Below are 18,854 nucleotides of genomic sequence, written 5' to 3'. Positions count from 1 at the left end.
CCTCATTGAGAGGTTTCCATGTGTCAGTAGCAGCAGATGTTTTACTCTTCTCCCTTTCCCTTCTACTTCTTCCCAGATTAAAACATAAAGTCAAAAATAACCATGTAAGGTAGTCCTGCTCCAACTGAATTAAATGACAATATGTGTCCTAATTGGGCTCTTTAGCAGGATGGGTTTGCTTTGCTCATGTTGTTGTTTTCTAAAGATGCAGTGGGGAACTGCCTCTAGAGAAAAAAAAAATAAAATCATTTCATCAAAATATAACACGCACAACTGTAATGAAGATTTGAAAACTGTAGGGTCTGTGTTCAGTTTGTGTAATATTCCTTCCAAATAAAAGTTCTGCTTCTAGCATCCCTACTGTATATTCCTCTGTAAATATTACTTTCCCAAAGCAATCCCACGTCTTTTTTAGTGCAAATAATCTTCTTTTAAAAAGACATTGCTGAGTAACATATATGTACATTTACTTTTCTAAGCTCTCCATTGTTTATAATACTCTCTTTGAAGCTTAAAATAAAACTTCCTCCTCTATTGATTTTGTTTCCCTTGAATTATGACTTTTGTCCCTGGATTTTGTTTTGTATTTCCTAATGAACCATGACATTAACCAAGAATTATCTTAATTTTTCTCTTTTACTTTCCCTTCTCCATTCATTGGACTGCAGAAAATGGTCCTGTTGCTTGCTATAGTGAAGATAGGCAGGAAATAAAAAAGTGTTTCTGTATAGGACTCATTATAAGAGTGTTTTCTATCATTTGGTGATAATAGCGGATCTTCCTAAATGTGGTTGTATTTTAACAGCCTTCTTCATGAGATTAGTAGAGTTGCATTAAGGTAGTTTGGAGTCAAAGGTGGAGTCTAAGCTATATGATAGCTGTTTGCATAGATTTAGTGACACTGCCTTAAAGAGTCCCTACCTGTGCAGTTTCCAGTCCAGCCACTGGAGTAACTGGGAGCTGTGGTTCCCTTTGCATTTCACAGTGCTGGCATGAACCTTCCCTCTCCCCTTACATGTATTAGATTAATGATATGGCTGTATAGAATGAAAAGAGAAAGAGGAAATACTGTTTTAGATTAGATGCTATCTTTTTAGGAAACTCTGTGTGTGACCTCTTCCCTAATGTGTTATTTTTTATAAAGCTCTGTTATACAGATGGGCTCCTACCTGCCTGATTCTTAACATCTGTGTGACAGACTGTGTGTCTTTGTGGCAGATAAATAACTATTAACAGGGAGGGGGGGAGGGAGGGAGGAAGGAAGGAAGGAAGCTGCTTGTAGCATCAGTGCACTAGGCCATCTCCCATTCTAACATCCATTGTCATTTTTCATTGTCCTTAATGTGATGGTGCACAGTGCAGAGTGAGACATTTTTGCTAAGGTAGCCAGCTAAGGTAGCCATGTTGAAATTTGCCTTTATGGATGTCTGTCAACACCTGGTTGAGATGAATGGGATCCGTCCCACCACAGCAGAGCTGTTGTTCTAGGCTGCCAGATTCCAAGGAATGTCTCTACATAAGTCTTATTACTTTGAATATTTTTGTGCTTTTTTATTTTCTTTTTTTTTTTATTTCTATTTTTTAATAGAAATAGGCCTGGAATTAGAAATGAAATTAATGGAATTAATTCCATAGGCCTCGAATTAGAAATGTTACAGAAAAAAACCTAGTTTTGCAGAGATTATCTGAACAGATAAGCTCCTGAACATATTTATGCTGACATAAATAGATCTTATTTTACTGTTTGGAGAATGGCTCCTGCCAGTGAGAATGAGGGATGGCAGCAGGAGGGCCTAAAAGTGTCTTTCAGCATTGCAGCAATTAATGGGTGCCCCCAAAGCTGTGTTTCCCTGGACTGAGACTGTGCTGAAGGCTGGCAAGGCTGAGGGCTGTAATCCTGTTTTCTCTGGGTGGAGTGAAAACAGCATTAGCTAATTTGCTTTGGCCTGAACTAGAATATTGCACTGCTTTAAGATTTATTCCGAATTTTTGCCTGCAATCAGAAAAAAAATCTGATTACATTTGCATCTTGGATTTGTGAGCCCTACTTGTATTTAAATCCATCAGCCTATAGATGATAAAGAAAACCCATAACACTTTCTCTCTAAACTCAAGCTTTTAATTCTCATTAGCAATGGCATAGACTTCTCTGTACCCCATCCCATTCCTGGTGTTGAATATGGATGAGTAAGACCTCAGCTACATAAGGCATGCATAGCAGAGCACATAAGCAATGACTACTGCCCTTAGCTTTGGCTGGGTGTGTCTAAATTGTGGCTTGATGTTTTTAAGACCTTCATTATCCCTTGGAAATTGTTGTATAAAGATTGTATTGTTTGCTGCACTAAAGCTGGACATTTGCCACAGTTAAGCCCTAACTTTGATTTTAATGACATAATATGAAAACCATCCATCTGTGGCACCTCACCAGTATGTTTTGAAGACCTAACTACATTGTCTGCTCTTTCAACAACTGCTCTTGCAGTGTGTGTTAGAAACTTCTACTATCACATCTGTCATTTCATGATGTTTTGTCTTTGCAGCCTGTAACTCTTCATGATTCCATGGGGGATGGATCATGGTGGGAGAAGGATGGCATTTACCTTCATGAAAGCACAGATTTCTGGAGCACAGTGCTGTGGCTAATTTTGCCATCCACAATTAGAAACAGGTTTGCTTAATGTTGCCTGAGGCAGCTGTGGTAACTTTAAATGATCTACAAGCCAACCATGGCACTGCTAAGGAAAAGGCAACATGATTTAAACACTGAAGCTGGGCAGTGGGCTGAAGCTCTTGGAATTTCTGCTGCCTGCCTGAGAGAGCTTGCAGCAGGTACTTATTGTTTTGGCAACTCAGCTGATGGATGATACCTCTTGAGTAGGAACAGACACGGCCTCCCTTCAATGTCTTAAAACTGAGTGGTTTGGGATTTTTTGGAGTGGGGTTTATTTTCTCAGTGCTGCTCAGCTTCCACAACCAATTCCCAGTAATACCTAGTTTATATCTAGGTTTGCATAGGTGTTAAGAGTATTTTTTTTATTTGGACTGAAGCCTCTTTCCATTGCATTTCTTCAGTCTTTGCTATTAAGTATCCTCATGCCAGTAACTTCATTGTGGACTGCAGCAAGTGAATGAAGATGACCAAATTTTTGGATACAGTCTCCTTTTTTGAAACAGAAAATAGATTTTAAGTAATACTGGAGACAGTTTTGTCAAACATTGCTGCAGACTTAGCTTGCTATTTTGTATTTCTTTCTGCAGCCAAAAGCCATTAAATTCTTCATATGATGATTTCAAGGATCAGTATTGAGGCAAACTCCCCAAGGTAAGAAGAAGTCATTGGAAGGGAAGTAGTGGAAAGCCGTCCTGTCACTAAAGGGTATTTTTATTTTAGTGTTAACAAGTGTGACATAGCTTTCAAATTCATGTAGCACTTCATGCAGTAGAGTTTGCATGGAATGGTTTTAAGTCTATATTGGAAAAATTAATTTTCCCCTGTTGGTACAAATCATAGCTGCTTCACATCAGTGCTCTCCTGGGAGTGGCTTAAATATGTTAAACAACACTAAAGTCTTTCAGCCCTTTCCCTAGGCTCAACAACCGGTTTTACAGTACAGTGAATTCTGGGTCAGAAGTCTCATCCACTGCTGGAATATCTAGACTTTGGATTCTTAAAGAGAAGGTTCCAGGACTTCTCCAATTTTTCTATACTGACTGTGTCCCTGAATGGATCCATCAGCCTAGGGGCTTAGGATAGTTTTGAACTGTCCACAGACTCTCTTTATTTGTTGTCATACTGTTCAAGCATGCAGATGGTCCACAATTGTGTATTCCTTAATCTGGAGAAAAGGACCTTCCTCGGCTTAGTTAGGGGACTTCATTTCCCTTGCAGCCTCTTCATTAACTTCCTCTCCAAGACCCTTTCCTGACTTTCCTCTCCATTAAGGCTGAGATTTTACAAGTACTTAGTGAGCTGAAAGAACAGAGATGAATTTCCTAAGGACATCCACAGCCACTGTATTCCTCTGTGACTGTTTACATATTTACAGGTCTGGCAATATGTGAAGAAGAATTAGTCCCCATTAGGCTCAGTGCAGCTATCACTGAGAATTGCCAGGCATCTTGTGGGTGGTGGGATCCCACCTAACAAGTGAACATTGCAGGTGATGAACACCCTCAACAAAAGTGTTAAAAGTGAAAGGATTTGGGGTACCCAGAGCTTGGTCAGATCAACCTATAGGAGAGGATTTCCCAACTTCCTGGCCATTAACAAAGCACTGAGCAATAGTCCTGCTGACCAATGGAACAGCCAGTTAAAAGCAGGGTCAGAAGAGTCAGAGATTGTTGTAATACTGTAGAAGATAATTTTCTTTAGTGAAATACAATAATATTCTACTTTTGTATATGCTTTGTTAAATTATTCCTTTGGTGTTGAAAAATAGCAAGACTAGTGAACTGTTTAATGAGGGACATTAGTGTCCACTGCCATAGAACTAGCTGATTTCTTGTTTGGTCTGACAAAGTATTTAGCTGCTATGAGTTATTGGTTCTGTAGGTTAAAGCAGCACTACTCACTTGTTACAGGTGAAGGAATGGCCAGGACTTTGACTTGACTAATTTGGGGTGGAAGGTCTGGTGAGCTGTAAGAAAAGAGATCATGGATTTTAATCAGGTGGTCTTCCACTGAAAAAAAAATCCTACTTTTTTAATCTCTGTCAGCATTTTGTAGGACATTTACTCAAAAAAGCCATTGAAACAACTGAACTGAAAAATACCATGGTGAGGATAAAAGATTTTGGTTTGATTTGAAATGAAACACAATCTCTCCTCAATGAAATGACCCTTTCCCACTGCCAACTGTGCACAGGCTTGAATGAAACATTTCATTTGTGACTATTTTTTTCTCTTTCTTAAAAACAATTCCCTTGAGTTCACTTTTGAAGCAAGGTACTGCTCCAAAATGAAAGTCCAGCTTCTTATTTGTGAGACACTGGTACAAAATGTCTCAACCTTTCTGAAAATCAGTTTTTTTGCCCTGCCACCTCTTAATCCTTTCTTCCCTCCCACTTACTTTTGACTGAAACTACTTTGTTCAAATTCACTCCTTCACTCAGATGTTTAGATCACCTTGAAACTGCATTTTTTAGAGAGTAAACAAAGTCATTTTACTCCCTCCTACCATGCTCATACTGATGCTCTTCAGCATGTGGTTATAGCACTTATTTCCCTCTAGATATTGATGTTGCTGGGAGTTTGGTGGGGAAGCGAAAACTGGCTATCTTGTTGATGAAATCTCTATTGACACTTTAAAATTCCCAACCAAACAGGGGCTTTCACTGACAGAGAAGGGAAAAAAAATCAGTGTTTTCCAGCTTCTGGCACTGCATTACAAACAATGGAGAGTGTGCATGGTGATCACTGCCTGTTTGGCAGCTGAAAGGGATTCCTTAACTCAACAAGAGACTGAAGTAACTTGCTCCAAATTGGTCTTGTTTGTGTTGAGTGAAGCAGTTCTACTTATGTCTGAATATACAGGCACGTTAACAGTGTAAATTATGCTTCTGTGAGAAAGACAGACTCTTGCATTTTCAGTATGTTCACATCAGTTATCAGACATTTACCCATCTTGAGCTGAATATCTTTACCTAGATGGAAGGTGGTTGCCTCATGTCAGAGCAATGAGGTCACTGTCTATGCAATGTCATGGTGTCTTCTGCATAGTTAAGTGTCTTTAATATTAAAATGATAACATTTAAATAATTTCTCTGGAGTTTGCCATTTGGTTTGAAATTTCTGGAAATGTGCTGGCAGGGAATTACTCTAGAGTAGTTCCTTAATCTTTATAGAAAGTTAGTCCAGAGATTAGTCATGCTCTCTCCTTTTCCCCTTTCCCCAAATTAATCAGCTTACCCTGTTTCCAAGTGACAGTTGTGGGTATGAGATGTCTGTTCCGTGACTCATGGGTGAAATCACCTCTGAAGTTCTCCCCACAGTCCTTGATGCTTGAGGAGGACCACAGTGGAGCAGTGGGGTTGTCTTGGTGCTCTCTGAACTGACTGGGTGAGCATGGCCTGTTTTTAGTGAAGAGGTGTCCATGTCATGACGCATCACCTTCGTCACGCTCTCCTGCATAATCCCAGCGGAGAAGCCCCTGTGGGAGTGCTCTGGGGAAGTGATGTGTTCCATCCACTGCTCATCCACTGCTCATCACTGTCCTGAGCCACTGGCTCAGGTTAGACCCCCTTTGTTGGGTCAGTATGGAAACTCTGGAATCTTTTCAAATGCTGCCTTGATACCATGAGCAGCTCTGGGCAGTGATGGGCATCCCTGCAGGTGTGCTGCCATCTGTGGCTATGTTAGCAGGGCAGTTTAACACGAGAGCTACTGGGGAGGGACCAGGTATTTGCACAGCAAATGTGGGTTCAAGCAGGTAGCAGAGTCCTTGTTCATGTTAAAGAGAGGGGAGGAGGGGCAGTGCTGATATCTTGTTTTATGGGGGGATTTAACAAAGGCACTGTGCTTGCAGAAGGCTATTCAGGCTGCCATTTCCCTAGCATTTTAAATACCACCCCACTCCTCTCATTACAGCTGGGGATTTTGGCTCTCCCAGGGGGGAGGAGATGTTCTAAATGGGCTGCCAGGGAGGTGGATTTAATGCACTAGGAAGAGCTGGCTTCACCAAGTTAAAAAGCAAAACAAAACCCAATCCTCCACTCCTATTTTTAGTGTTTATGACCAAGTATTTTTGCTTGGTTGCTCAATTTGAAAGGGTTTAGTGAGCCTGCCAGTTGATTGAAAGCTCTGTGGTGTGTGAGCTGGCCTGGCTGGGGAGCCTGCAGTGCATAGCGATGAGGTCGGAGCTGTGCCGGAGGTTTTTTTCCACTGCAGTTTGTTGAAGGGTAACGAAAATGTCCCCGGGGCAAAGGGGATGTTGGCTTTCCAGGTTGTGGTGATTCATCTTGCCTGGATAAGCAGTCTTTCTCCCACTCCTGCATTTCCATCTCCATCTACCTCACCCCCACTTCACTGTGCAACCAAATGCAAAGCCAGCCCCTCTCCACGCAGGGGTTTTGCTGGGGGTCTCCGGCAGCAACCCGGGTGAGCTGCACCGCCTGGGCAGCATTAGCATTCAGTGCCTGTCCTCCTGCCCAGTTCATGTTCTATAAATGGGTTTATTCTCGTTATTAGGAGCGATGTCCCCGGCATATGGAGTCCGTGCGGTGCCTGCAGGCAGGTTTCCTTCCTGTTGGTGTTGGTAAGCAGCCCAAGTGCCTCCTGGCAATTAGCAGATCGTTACCCATAATGCAGCACACAGCGATGCAGCCTGGTGGTTTTTCTGGAGGTCACTCTGACCTAATTCACCCCCAGGAATTGTACAGCGCTGGCATGACTTACCAGTGCATTAACAAGCTGATGCTTCAGTACAAGGTTATTTGAGTGCTCCCACATTATTTTTCTTAGGCAAGAACTAGCCATTTTGTCTAGTGGCCAACAGTGGTTAATAGGGGCTAGTCTGGAAGAAGAGGGAGCCGAGTGCTGTCTGGTTTTGAGATGAGCCATTGGGGCATGTGGCACCTCCTTTGCCTCTAAAGCTGGGCCCTGTTTCTGGCACCCCAGGCTCAGTTTGCCACCTCGGTTCTGTGTTACCACAGTGTGTTTGCAATGGAAAGAGCAGCCTGTGTCAGGTGTGTCTGAGTCCCCACGGCTCCACTTCAGAGGAGAAGACAGAGGGATGGGCCTGTTCCCCAGATCTGCTCCAGTCCAAACCTCTGGGAGATATGAAATGCAGGTGCAGATTTCAGCCTGTCCCAGGCAGTTTTGGAAGGGCAGGTGTGCCTGGCTGGAGTGGGACAGCAGCAGCAGAAACCCTCACAGGGCTCATCCTCCCTCTGGCAAACCTGAGCACAGGGCAGAGGCCCTGTCTGCGGGATCACCGGCCCCAGTCAGGGTGTTCTCCCAGGGCAATGATTTGTGTGCACCAAAGTTAGTTGTTGGCAGTTTTTAGTGACTTTTAAAATCTCTAATTTATTTTCATTTCTCCTTGCTAACATGCGTATGGCTGGATTGTGCATGCTGAGGAAGTGGCGTACTCAGGGAGAGGCACACACAAACCTGTTGCAGTAAAACTGTTTTAAAACATTTCTCAAGGAGTTTTCCTGTAAGGTATGGGGCGTCTGCTACCACGGGGATGGTCTGTGGGAGTGATTTGACTGACAAACCATTAGGAAGCCCAGAATAACTCACTCCTGGCTTGTCCCTTTACATGCTCCAGAGGACACCCCTGAATCCCACCCAGCTCCTCCTGCCACCCTGTGCCAGACAGAGTGACACTGCCTTGTGCACAGCTGATCTCCATGGGTGCATGTGGGTCTGTGCATACACATTTGTGCACACTTCATTTTGTTTATGCACATGAATAGCCTGAGCCAAGCTTTGCTCTTCATATACCCTCTGTAACCCAGTCCAGCTGATGCTCTTGATATTTAAAATGATTTCAGAGGACATTATGCAGCATTGTAGAGTCAAAGCTGTGCATGAGTAAAGCTGGTGAGTGGACTTTCCTCAGGCAGTGAAATTTTCTGGAGAGTGCTTGGAGATGAGGGGTCTTTTGGCAGGAGCTTACTCCTTTGCTCCCCATGCCCTTTGGTGTTTTCATGGCTAAAGAAACAGCAGGGCAGTGCAGGAGAGTGAGCTGCAAGTGCTACCTGCCTCACTCCACCATTTTATAACTTCCCCAAGATCCTTGGCCTTGCTTTCAAACACAGGTCTGTCCTGCTTTCTCCAATTACACCTGCCAAACTGCAGCTGGGGCCGAACTGCTACCATTTGCACAGGGGTTTTATTTGTCCCTTGGGCGAACAATTAAAGTGAGCTCTCTTGTATCAGTGCCAAATATTTGAGCAATTGCTTGTAATTTACATAAGTTCTTCCACTGGAACTGGCAGTACTGAAAAGCAAACCACCACCTCCGGAGTGCAGCTGGCCACCAGTCCTGGTGCTAATGCAGCAGAGTGCCCCTTCTCTTTTTGTGGACTCAGTTTCAGCTCTGTCCATGCTGGCCAGAACAACTGCAGGGCCAGAAAATGAAATAATAGGAACTATATGCTCTTCTACAGCTGAGTGGTTTCAGAGATCCATCAATTATTAAAGGCATTAATTCTTCCACAATTACTGGCACGTTGTGACATATTAGAATAGAGGAGAGTTGGTCTCTGACCAAATCAGACTGACCAGACTATTCAGTGAAACCACTGAGTCCTTTTGGACTCACTTCTTTAGCAGAGTTGGCAGTGCTGGAACACTCTGGGAGAAACAGCTAGGCTTTCTCACTTCAGCCAGGACACAGAAATTCACAGTGGTGATATTTCCTGTCCTGTCTTATAATAATAAACCCCAATGTGGTGCCTATGAGACTTCCTTTTGTTTGTTTGTATGTTTTTCTTAAGAAGCTGGATTCAGTAGGGCCCTGTACTGAAGGGGGTTACACAAGAGCTCTTCACCTGCATCTTCCAACATCTGCCCCTGTCCTGGCTGCCAGGAAAGCTGTTATATTTTTCTATAATTAAATACTCCTGCTTCTCCATATCACAGAGATAGTGCGGCAGGTGGTGCTTTGGATCCTCACCCCATGAACACTTTTGAAGGCTTCTGTTCATGAGTACCTCCATTTGAGCAGGCAGGCATATATCTCTACACTGTAACACCTTCACATTGCAAGATGGCAAGGGCCAGGAAAATGCCAAGAGCTCCCCAACCTCATCCCTTAGGAATGTTTGGTCTTCTTCTGAGAGTTGCAGCTTCTTGAGGCCTGGGATTCTGAGCTGAGCCCTGGGATTCTGAGCCAAGCCCTTCAGTGTGCTTGGATAGTCTGAGTTTTTAAGGGCCTTTTTTAAAATCTGTTGTTGACACTGTATATCTGTAAATAAGCCTTCTTAGACAGACAAATGAAGTGTATCTTTTTAAATCATAATAATAAAATTATATCAGATAATATATTATATTATATATATTATATTAGATGTATTAGATATATTAGATATATTAGATATTATATATTATTATATTAGATATATTATATATATTATATTAGAATTACAAGTTTCCCTTTTGTACAGGTAATGGTAATAATGGTCTAATGATGGCATTGGCCACAACAAACCTTATTCAATCTTAGCAGGAGGAAATTATGCATTTTCTTTGCATGTAAACTTCCATTATTTGGATGGGGCTCCTGTGACATAGGCCATTATATCTGTAATATGTATTTATAGTTGTTTAAAGACCTGAAAGTTTATGGAATAAATCTGATACAATATAGCCAGGAGGCCTGTGAGTTTTCATCACGCTATTGATTAAAAAGCCCACCACTACGCTGCAAAGATAATGGAAAGAATTGAAAACTGGGTAAAAATTCCTTTTAATCTGTATAAATAATCTCACATTTGTTTTTTTTAAAAAAGAGTATTTGCTTATTTTTTTTCCTCAAGATAATCTCTGCCTTTGTTTGAAAAAGGTTATTGATTGGATTGTTAACTTAAATAGTCTGTGGCGGGTGTGACAGAGCACATGGCTGCAATTAATCTTGCAATGCAGAATCCATTATTGAAAAAGCACTAATGAGCCATTCTAAGGCCTTCACTGGTCACAGAGCGACTGGAAGCAGCAGATTGCTCCTGCCCTTTAATGTCAGTTTTGGTCTTTAGTGTTACACAGCCAGTGTAAGCAGAAGAGATTTTTAGATATTTTTAGGGTATTTATGTTAAAATTATCCTTCCCATCAGCCTGCAATTGTACCAGGTGCAGGATACAAAAAATGGTCTCTGAATGTGCTCACCTCCCCGCTCCTCTGACCAGATGTCTCGTGGACATAATGTACAATTAAAGCCAGTGGCATGTGAAACACTGATGTCACTTTAAAATATGGTCTCAGTCTCAAAGTTGAGATCCAGAGGAGAGTTTTGACAAAAATGAGGAAGCTTTCAAACCTGATCTACACTTTAAAATATTGTTTTAAGACAAAGGGATGAGCTGTTGAAAATCTCACAGCAAGTTTTATTGTCTCTGTCTGTTGTTTATAGCCATTGCAGCATAGCAGAAGTTTAGGTAGAGAATAGTTATGGTAGATTAGAAACCGTCAGTGTTAACATATTGTCTTCTCCTTCAACAGAACTGCTCCCAGGGTGTATTTTAGAGGTCTGTCTATTGACTTTAGTGACACCATAAATATGTGTTACTTCCTCCCCCTATTAGATCTGCAGAGCTGATACAGACTTGTGAGAGTGATCCAGGTTTCCCAGGGTGGAGCCACCACCTGAATTATTAACTGAGTTTCAGCTGCAGACTCTGCTGCACACCTCAGCCACAGCAAATGCTGTTGATCACACAATTAGGTGAAATAAGACTGTTTCTCCACTTTAAACACATAGCAAGAAGACTTTCAGCTCTCTGGCTTGTGTGCTACCGCAGTATCCGTAACTTGAATCATGTTTTGGACTGCTTTGTGTGTAAAAGAAAATTGTGGCCTGAACTAGCCTTTTTATGTTTAAGGAAAAAAGAAAGGGAATTTGAATCTACCTGTAGTAGCTTGCCACATGCAGCTACAGGACTTTGTGTTCAGGTATTCTGACACAGAAGGAATGTTAAGAACTTCTGTGATATGGAGCAGGAATGGTGTTCACTAACACTGCCTCAGGAAGTCTTGGATGTGTGAATTTTCTCATAGCATGTAAAACACTAGGTTTTGAACAAAAGTAGCAGGAAAAGAAAGAGATTGTGAAGAAGGAGAAAACAGGGAGGAAAGGAAAAAGAATTTTGATATTTTGAGTATCTAGTGGCATGCTTGCCATATACTACAGCGCCTCACCATGCTGACAGCGTAAGTAAAAATAGTCTTTCCAATGACATTAAGTTGGGGTCATGGTACCACAAGGAATGTTTCTTAATGTGAAAGAGCATCTGACTTAGAGGCTGAAGAAAGACATTCTTTTTGCCTTACACATGGTATAGGCCCTGAGCTAGCAGAGAGCAACCTTCAGCTATGCAGACTCGACTCTTGTAGTCACAGTACTTGGAGAGAGAGCCTAATCAAGTGAATGAATTGGTATGTTCTTGCAAAATATTTCTGCTTTGCTATTAGAAAGAAACCACTGTGGGCCTCACTCTATTCCTAATTTTTCTAAGGAATCCTCAGCCCACAAGAAACCATTACTTTTAGGCTTGTGGTAGGTGTGGTTCTTACGAAGTGCTCTGCAATATAGGTAGGATGTATCACTTCAAGGATGAAGCACCACTGGTGTGAGATACCACACAGGAAACCTGCAGAGGTGTTTTTGAGGCAAACGAGAAACAAAACAGTCAAGACTGATAACTGGAACAGAGCAGGAATAGCTATGAAGGGACAGAGATAAAGGAGTGAACAGGACCTGACCCTCATGTTGTGTTAGAAAGGGAGGGTCCTCAGCTGGAGTCTCTGCAATGAGCAATGTGCATGCACAGGCAAGTGAGCATGTGAAGATATGCTGGGATTTATTTCCATAAGTTTGATTCCATTCTTTCTGTTTCTTTTCAAATGTGACTGAAGCTTTTTAACTCTCTGATATAGTTACCTCCCTATATAAGTTGTTTTCTGTGATATATTCCAGCACTGTACAACATTTCTGGAAGCAACTCTCTGCTGTTGGGATGAATTCCTCCCTAATGTGTAGCATGGCACATTTGTTCTATTTACTGGTGTTGGAATAAGGTTTGCATTCAATGTAAATCAGATCTGGAGGAACATTTCAGTGTCATGTCAGGTTCTGCTAGTTTGGTAGTATCAGAAAGTATATGTGGTCCTCTCAGCAAGAAAAGGTATCTTGTCGCATCTCCTTCTGCTTAGTTGCAGTTTCAAGGTCCTCAGAACTGCAGTTGGTCCACTGTAAATCTCAGTAAAAACTGTCACTTGTTTTGTGCTGACTTTCAAGGGCTTCAAAACCCTGTGATCTTCTTAGCCCATCTGAGCTCATCAGTATTGTCAAGATGTTTCTTTATTCAAAGGCTTAAGAGTGATATGAGCAATTTCATTGATCCCTCCTTCTCTAAATAGCTCCTTTATTTTCTATTCAATTTCTTTAATAATTATGCATATACATTTCTTTGCTGGACAGACTTAGTTGTTGTATCGCAACTGTGCAACTATAACTGGAGAACAAAAGTTCTTATTACAGAATTTGATGGTATCATGGACACATCCCCTACAGTATTACTTCCTTATCCAGCAATTCTCAGTGACTGTTTGCTTCACTAGCTGGAAAATACAGAAACCTTTTGCAGGGTGGTAATGGGAGCTGTGATGACACAACAAAAGATTAATGATAGGTCTGGTAATGAAGATGACACATCAGTACCCACATCTACCATAGACATACCTTTTTTTTTTCTTATTGGAGAAACAGCCTTTCTTTCTCCATTCTTAAAAAGGCACTTAGGCTGGTGGAAGTGGAAAATATTTTTTCCAATCCATTGGTTGTAGTCTAAGAACAGCAGAATGGGTAGAGGTGAAAAACCCCATGCAACTTATGGTGCCGGTTTCTAGAAGAAGCAGGCGGCAATGCTGGATGTGCATACCTGTGTTCTGCTTCCTACAGATGAGCAATTGACTCTCCCTGCCCTAACTATGCACATGTGTTAATGTTTAAGTGTGTCAGAGAAGGATTCTAAATATGGGGCTTTCCAAGAAGGCAGGCAGGAGCTTATTGCAGGAGACTAAGGCAATGTCTCAGCCAGGTAAGGGTGGTTTGGGAGTACTACTTTATTTCAGCGGTGTATTTGTCTTGTTTTGTTTTGCAGAAGGAACACTGATCCTACCTTTGGTTTGTTTGTTTGTTTGTATTTTCCCCTCCAGAAAGCCCATTGCTGACCCTGCTACTGTGATACCGCTGTTTTGCAAAGCTGAAGTCGACACGCATGTAGGGGTGGGGGTTGTAACTCTGGCAATTTGTCCTTCCCAATTAGATGTGACTGTTCTGCTAGCTTTCCCTTCTTTATTCCTTTCATTTAGTTCATTGTGGGAATTGGCTTGGGATTTTTTTTCCTTTCGGTTTCCTGTTTTGATCCTGGAAGGTTAGCTGTGCAATTTGGTTTCTTCTGTGCCAACCAACTTTAGTGGCAGAGCTCTTAAAAAAATTAAAAGCTATACCCTTCCATCCCGTCTTGCGTCTTCTCTGTACGCTACTGCTTCCATTTAAGCAAAGTTTACAGAATTGCTCCACCCATTTGGACACCAGGAAAGGAAGCTGTGAAATGGAGAATAACCTCATTTCTACCAGGTCCTTCGTTCCGGTCGAAACAACGCTAATTGAAACTGTAGTCCAATTTCTATTAAGACGGATGGTCTCTCTCTGAAATTGGGTTTGTTTCTGATTTCATCCTTTTTCTTGTTTTCTTGAAAAAAAATAAATCCCCACAAAAACCAACTCAAAGCCAAACCATTTTTAAGAGCTCTGAATAAAACTGCTTTGCCAATGGGGTGGAGATGACTGATTTTCTCTTGTGCCCGGCAGCGAAAGGGTTAATGCCTGCTTTCCTCTTTGGTATCTGTTAGTTGCAGCCCATGTTGTGATCAGTCCATGTCCATGTGTGTTTTGTTCCCAAATTTAATGCCAGTTAATTAACAAGCAATAAGTGAGCCTTAACAATGACCGTTGTTTCCAATCTTCCTCAGGACACCCGACCTGCCTGCAGTTCACCACAAACATGACTGAGGCTGTTAAAACCTATCAGTGGCAATGCATTGAGTGCAAATCCTGCAGCCTCTGTGGGACCTCAGAGAACGACGTGAGTCCATTTACCTTTTCCTGCAAATAAGCGTCACTGCAAGCTGCTGCCATGCCCCCCCTTGAGAAGCATGTGGCACTGGTGTGGGTCATTGTTTTACTGCTGCTTCCATGCATCTCCAAGGAAGAGCCACCCCTGAGCACAGATGGGCTTCTCCCCAGTGTCCCCATTTAGCCACTGGTCTCTGCTAAAATTACCATGGGCATCATATAGGGCCACTTAAGATGCTGATACTTGTGGTTTGTGTACTTACTCAATAGAAATTAGCTGAGGGCCATGAATTCCTGTTGCAGGGAGCTTTCAGCATGATAGTCAGAAGTACATGTGAACACATGATAACCCAAGAGAGGCAAGTATGCTTCTTCTGTCCCTGATTTTCTTTACTTTCTTGGTATGATTTTTTAAACTTAATTACAAGACTTGGGAAACATGAAATCATTTGACATGGGATGGCTAAGCCTCACCTAATCACCAGCTCCAGTGATTTCCAGAGCCTGCAGCTGAGCAATGTCCTCCCTGTGGGGTTTGCAGTTAAAATCTGATGCTAAGGGTCCTTGGCGGCCCATGAGAACCTTGGAAAATTGACAGTGGCTGGAGAACTTTGGAGATGATTAGCTAACACTACATTCCCTGCAGCAGAATAAATTTGAAGCCTGAGATTTTGTTTTTGCTTTAGCATAAAAAATTCTGAACCTGGGGAGCTTAGGAATCACAGGATACTTCAGAGCGGCTTTTTCACCTGAATATATGAAAGAGCTGCAGACCACATGGTGGGGTCATGTAATTTCCATCTGTTTCACAAAAAAAATTACTCAGCTGAATTTTGGAAAACTGTCTAAGTCAAAGGTTTCCTCTGAAGAAATGAGATCAGCACATAGTGACACTGGAGCCCAGCAAAGCCTGTCCTCTTCTCTCAGTACAGCACATCCCTGGCATAACAGCTTTTACTCCTGCATCATGAGGCCATCTAGGACTGGAACTCCTCCACGTCTCACAGTGATTTTCTACTTAGAAACTGAGCTGTCTTGTACTGAGAGAGGCTTTCTGCGGCCTCTCAGGAATATGGTGGCTAATCACGGGTGAACAAATGTGATGCTTATAGCCTTTACATTCCCAGCAGTCTCTTAGTCTCTGTTGTTGCAGCTCTGCATTCCCAGCTGAACATTGCTGGTAACCCTACTTAAGTTTTCATCTTGGCAAGAGACTAATTTACATCATTTTCTCTCTTCTCCTCTCCTTCTCTCCCTGTTTCCCTACTGTCTCTCCAACAAACCTGCCTCAGGACCAGCTGCTCTTCTGTGATGACTGTGACCGTGGCTATCACATGTATTGCTTGAATCCACCAGTCTTTGAGCCCCCAGAAGGTAACATATGACTGAAGTCTGCTTTGAAAATCACAATAAAGTCTTTGTGGAGAAGGGAAAAAATTCAGAAAGATGTTTTGAACTATGCAGGGTTAAGGAAACAGTAGCAAAGCAAAGGGAGGTAGCACTGGAAAGAAACAAAATTAATGGATGTGAAGCACTAGTGTGATCTGTGGTATGCTATTCAGTCTTGCCTGGTCTCCTCCTCTTCCAGAAGAGGAAAGACCTTCTTTTGTGGATCATGGGTACCTTTCGATGTCCTACATGTCACTGGTCACCTCAATTAAGTCAGCTGAATTGAGCACCTGTGAAATGTGACTTTGGACTTCTTAAGAAGTCGAAGTCCTGGAGAGAAAGCCTCAGACAGGGAGATCTTCTGTGTAACATCTGAGTGCCTGTTGTCAGGAGACTGGATTAAAGGGAATTGCCTTCCTTGCTCTATGATATGTTTCTCTTTAGGCAGGGTGAAGGTTTTGTGCTATTTTGGTATGTAGTTATGACCTCTGCAGGGACTATACTATGACTGCTTGGAGTTTGTCAGTTGGCTGTGGAGCAGAGGAACCAGTCTCTTACCACGAGAGGTTCTCTGACTAAAATCCTCAGAGAGCAGTAGAATTGGAGAAGGAGGCTTGTGAGTGTGAGTGACTGCCATTTACATGAGGGGCAGGACAAGAATAATTACAAATTAATTGTGCATTCAGGAGCTAATGTTTGTAACTTTGGTAAAAAGGAAGCTAAATCAGGAGGGGAAAATCTTGAAATGCAGCTAATAATTATCTAAAGGTTTCTGTTCCACTGGGAAGTGGTTTATTGGAAGTGTGAAAATATAAAACTCCTCATTGCAATGCACACCCCAGCAGCATTGCAGCTCATGTAGAAAGTCTATGGACACAAAAGCAAGGGTAGCAGAATTTGCTTCACAAAAGTACAGGCAATTCCAATACTAGGAATATCTCATATACTATTCAAGCCAATCTTGACATAAACTCTGAGTGCCCGGATTTTATGTAATTCCTATAAGAAGGATTTCTTCATTTGCAGGGAGTTGGAGTTGTCACTTGTGCCAGGAGCTGCTCAGAGAGAGAGCATCAGCTTTTGGCTACCAGGCCTGAGAGCTCCAGCAGTCAAGAAACACCTTGCTCCTGGTGTTGCCATACCAGCACAAAGTTCCCATCCAGAACACAAAGACACGACCCACATCCAAATGAACGGACACTCAAATACAGGAAGAGGTATCTGTGGTGTTCACTGTCACTAATGCCAGACCTCCTGGGCTCTGCTAAGACTGTGTACTTTCCCAATGATCCGGATGAAATCTCTTCACTGCTGTGCATGGTTGCTGCTTGCCATTAACAGGCTTACATGCATTATGGAAGGGGGAGGGTTGTTGTACCAACACGGAGAAGTCAATTTTGTGTGGCCTTGTGCTTTCTGTTTAATCTTTTTTTTAAAATGAAAAAGTAGTAAGATATTTCCCAAGGAATTATTGGTGAGCAATTCAGCTGGGAGCAACACCAGGTGTTTCTCTTCACAGGCTTGACTGGAAATCTCTTTACTGCGACCACTCTGTAGATGCATGGGTGCTTAAGAGGGGTGCTCTGAGAGTTGCGTTTAGTTCAATAATTCCCAGTTCATGAACAGCACATTGTCACTAAGAGAAGCACTCATCAAAACTTTTTGGGGTGACACTTTCTCCATTGAATCAAATGCCCTGATATGGCAGATCATTAGGAATCTGTTTCAAGTGTAAGGAAGAGCAGTACTGATATATACACGCTCAGATGCTTAGAAATGCCTTTGGTATTCAGGATATCCAGGCACACTGTCCCACCGCAATGCCAGCAATACCTTCCAGACACATAATTTCTTTCTGATCAGAAAATTCGGAGTGAAAAATCTTACATATATGTAACTGACTTTCTGTTTGGCTCAGAAAACTGCACAAAAGAAAAATTGTCATCTTAAGTTGATCATAGGAAGTAAAACTTGTCAGCTTTCTGAGCAATCTAATGTAAGTTGCAAAAAGGAACAATTTTGGCTTAAGGTCAAATTAAGCACTTTGATTAATTTTTTGAAATTTCTAAACTAAAATGTTCTGCAACTGAAAGCTGCATTTTCTGGGCATTGCCTAATCCAGGCTTTCAGCATTTCCAAAGTGTTACTGTTTTTTGTCAAAGTAATTATCGAGATCTAACTAAATTTCCCAATAATTTCCCCAAATTCTCTACAACCACATCTTTGGCCAATGACATAATTTGTCTAAAAACCCTCCCCAGCTCTAAAGAAAAGAATCATTTGCTGAACCTAACATGAAAAGAAGAATTTTCATAATGATTAAAAATTTTTAATAGGAATAGTTCTTCTTTATTTAAACAAACTTTACATGTGAAATGAAGAAATTTCAAGTGAGACCATCCACTGAAAAAAATTATTGCAGTTGAATCTCTTTGGATAACTTAAGACATTATTGGAAGAATAAGTACATCAAATATTTTCTACAAAATACATCTTTAAGGTTAAAAACTTGGCACTCCCTGAACTGCCAAGTATCCCAGAATAACAATTTTTTGGGGGTATGATGTATATCACTTTCTATGCATAGATTTAAGTGGGTTTATAATATAAATTTATGAGAGCAGCATGTGACTCATGTTGCTGGTACAAGTAGGTAAGGAT

General features: G+C 41.8%; 1 protein-coding gene and 1 long non-coding RNA gene across 4 annotated transcripts in view; one reads left to right on the top strand and one right to left on the bottom strand.

Moving 5' to 3' along the window:
• Nucleotides 1–17,593, top strand: part of DPF3 (double PHD fingers 3) — a 154,716-nt gene extending 137,123 nt beyond the window's left edge. For all 3 annotated transcript variants that reach the window (XM_053945331.1, XM_053945328.1, XM_053945330.1), the window contains 3 exons: nt 14,702–14,814; nt 16,097–16,178; nt 17,220–17,593. In XM_053945331.1, the coding sequence (XP_053801306.1) occupies nt 14,702–14,814; nt 16,097–16,178; nt 17,220–17,290 (266 nt within the window). In that variant the 3' untranslated portion in view covers nt 17,291–17,593. The remainder of the gene's footprint in view (nt 1–14,701; nt 14,815–16,096; nt 16,179–17,219) is intronic.
• LOC128789394 (uncharacterized) lies at nt 3,839–6,151 on the bottom strand. The gene is made up of 3 exons (XR_008431396.1): nt 5,911–6,151; nt 4,576–4,640; nt 3,839–3,973 (listed from the first exon to the last, which is right to left on the bottom strand). It is a non-coding gene; the product is annotated as an uncharacterized LOC128789394 (long non-coding RNA).
• Nucleotides 17,594–18,854: the final 1,261 nt, after the last annotated feature.

This window comes from Vidua chalybeata, chromosome 6, assembly GCF_026979565.1.
Source record: "Vidua chalybeata isolate OUT-0048 chromosome 6, bVidCha1 merged haplotype, whole genome shotgun sequence".
NCBI classification, from domain to species: Eukaryota; Metazoa; Chordata; class Aves; order Passeriformes; family Viduidae; genus Vidua; species Vidua chalybeata.
The sequence above is the reverse complement of the archived record's forward strand: the minus strand, read 5'-3'. Positions and strand labels throughout refer to the sequence as shown.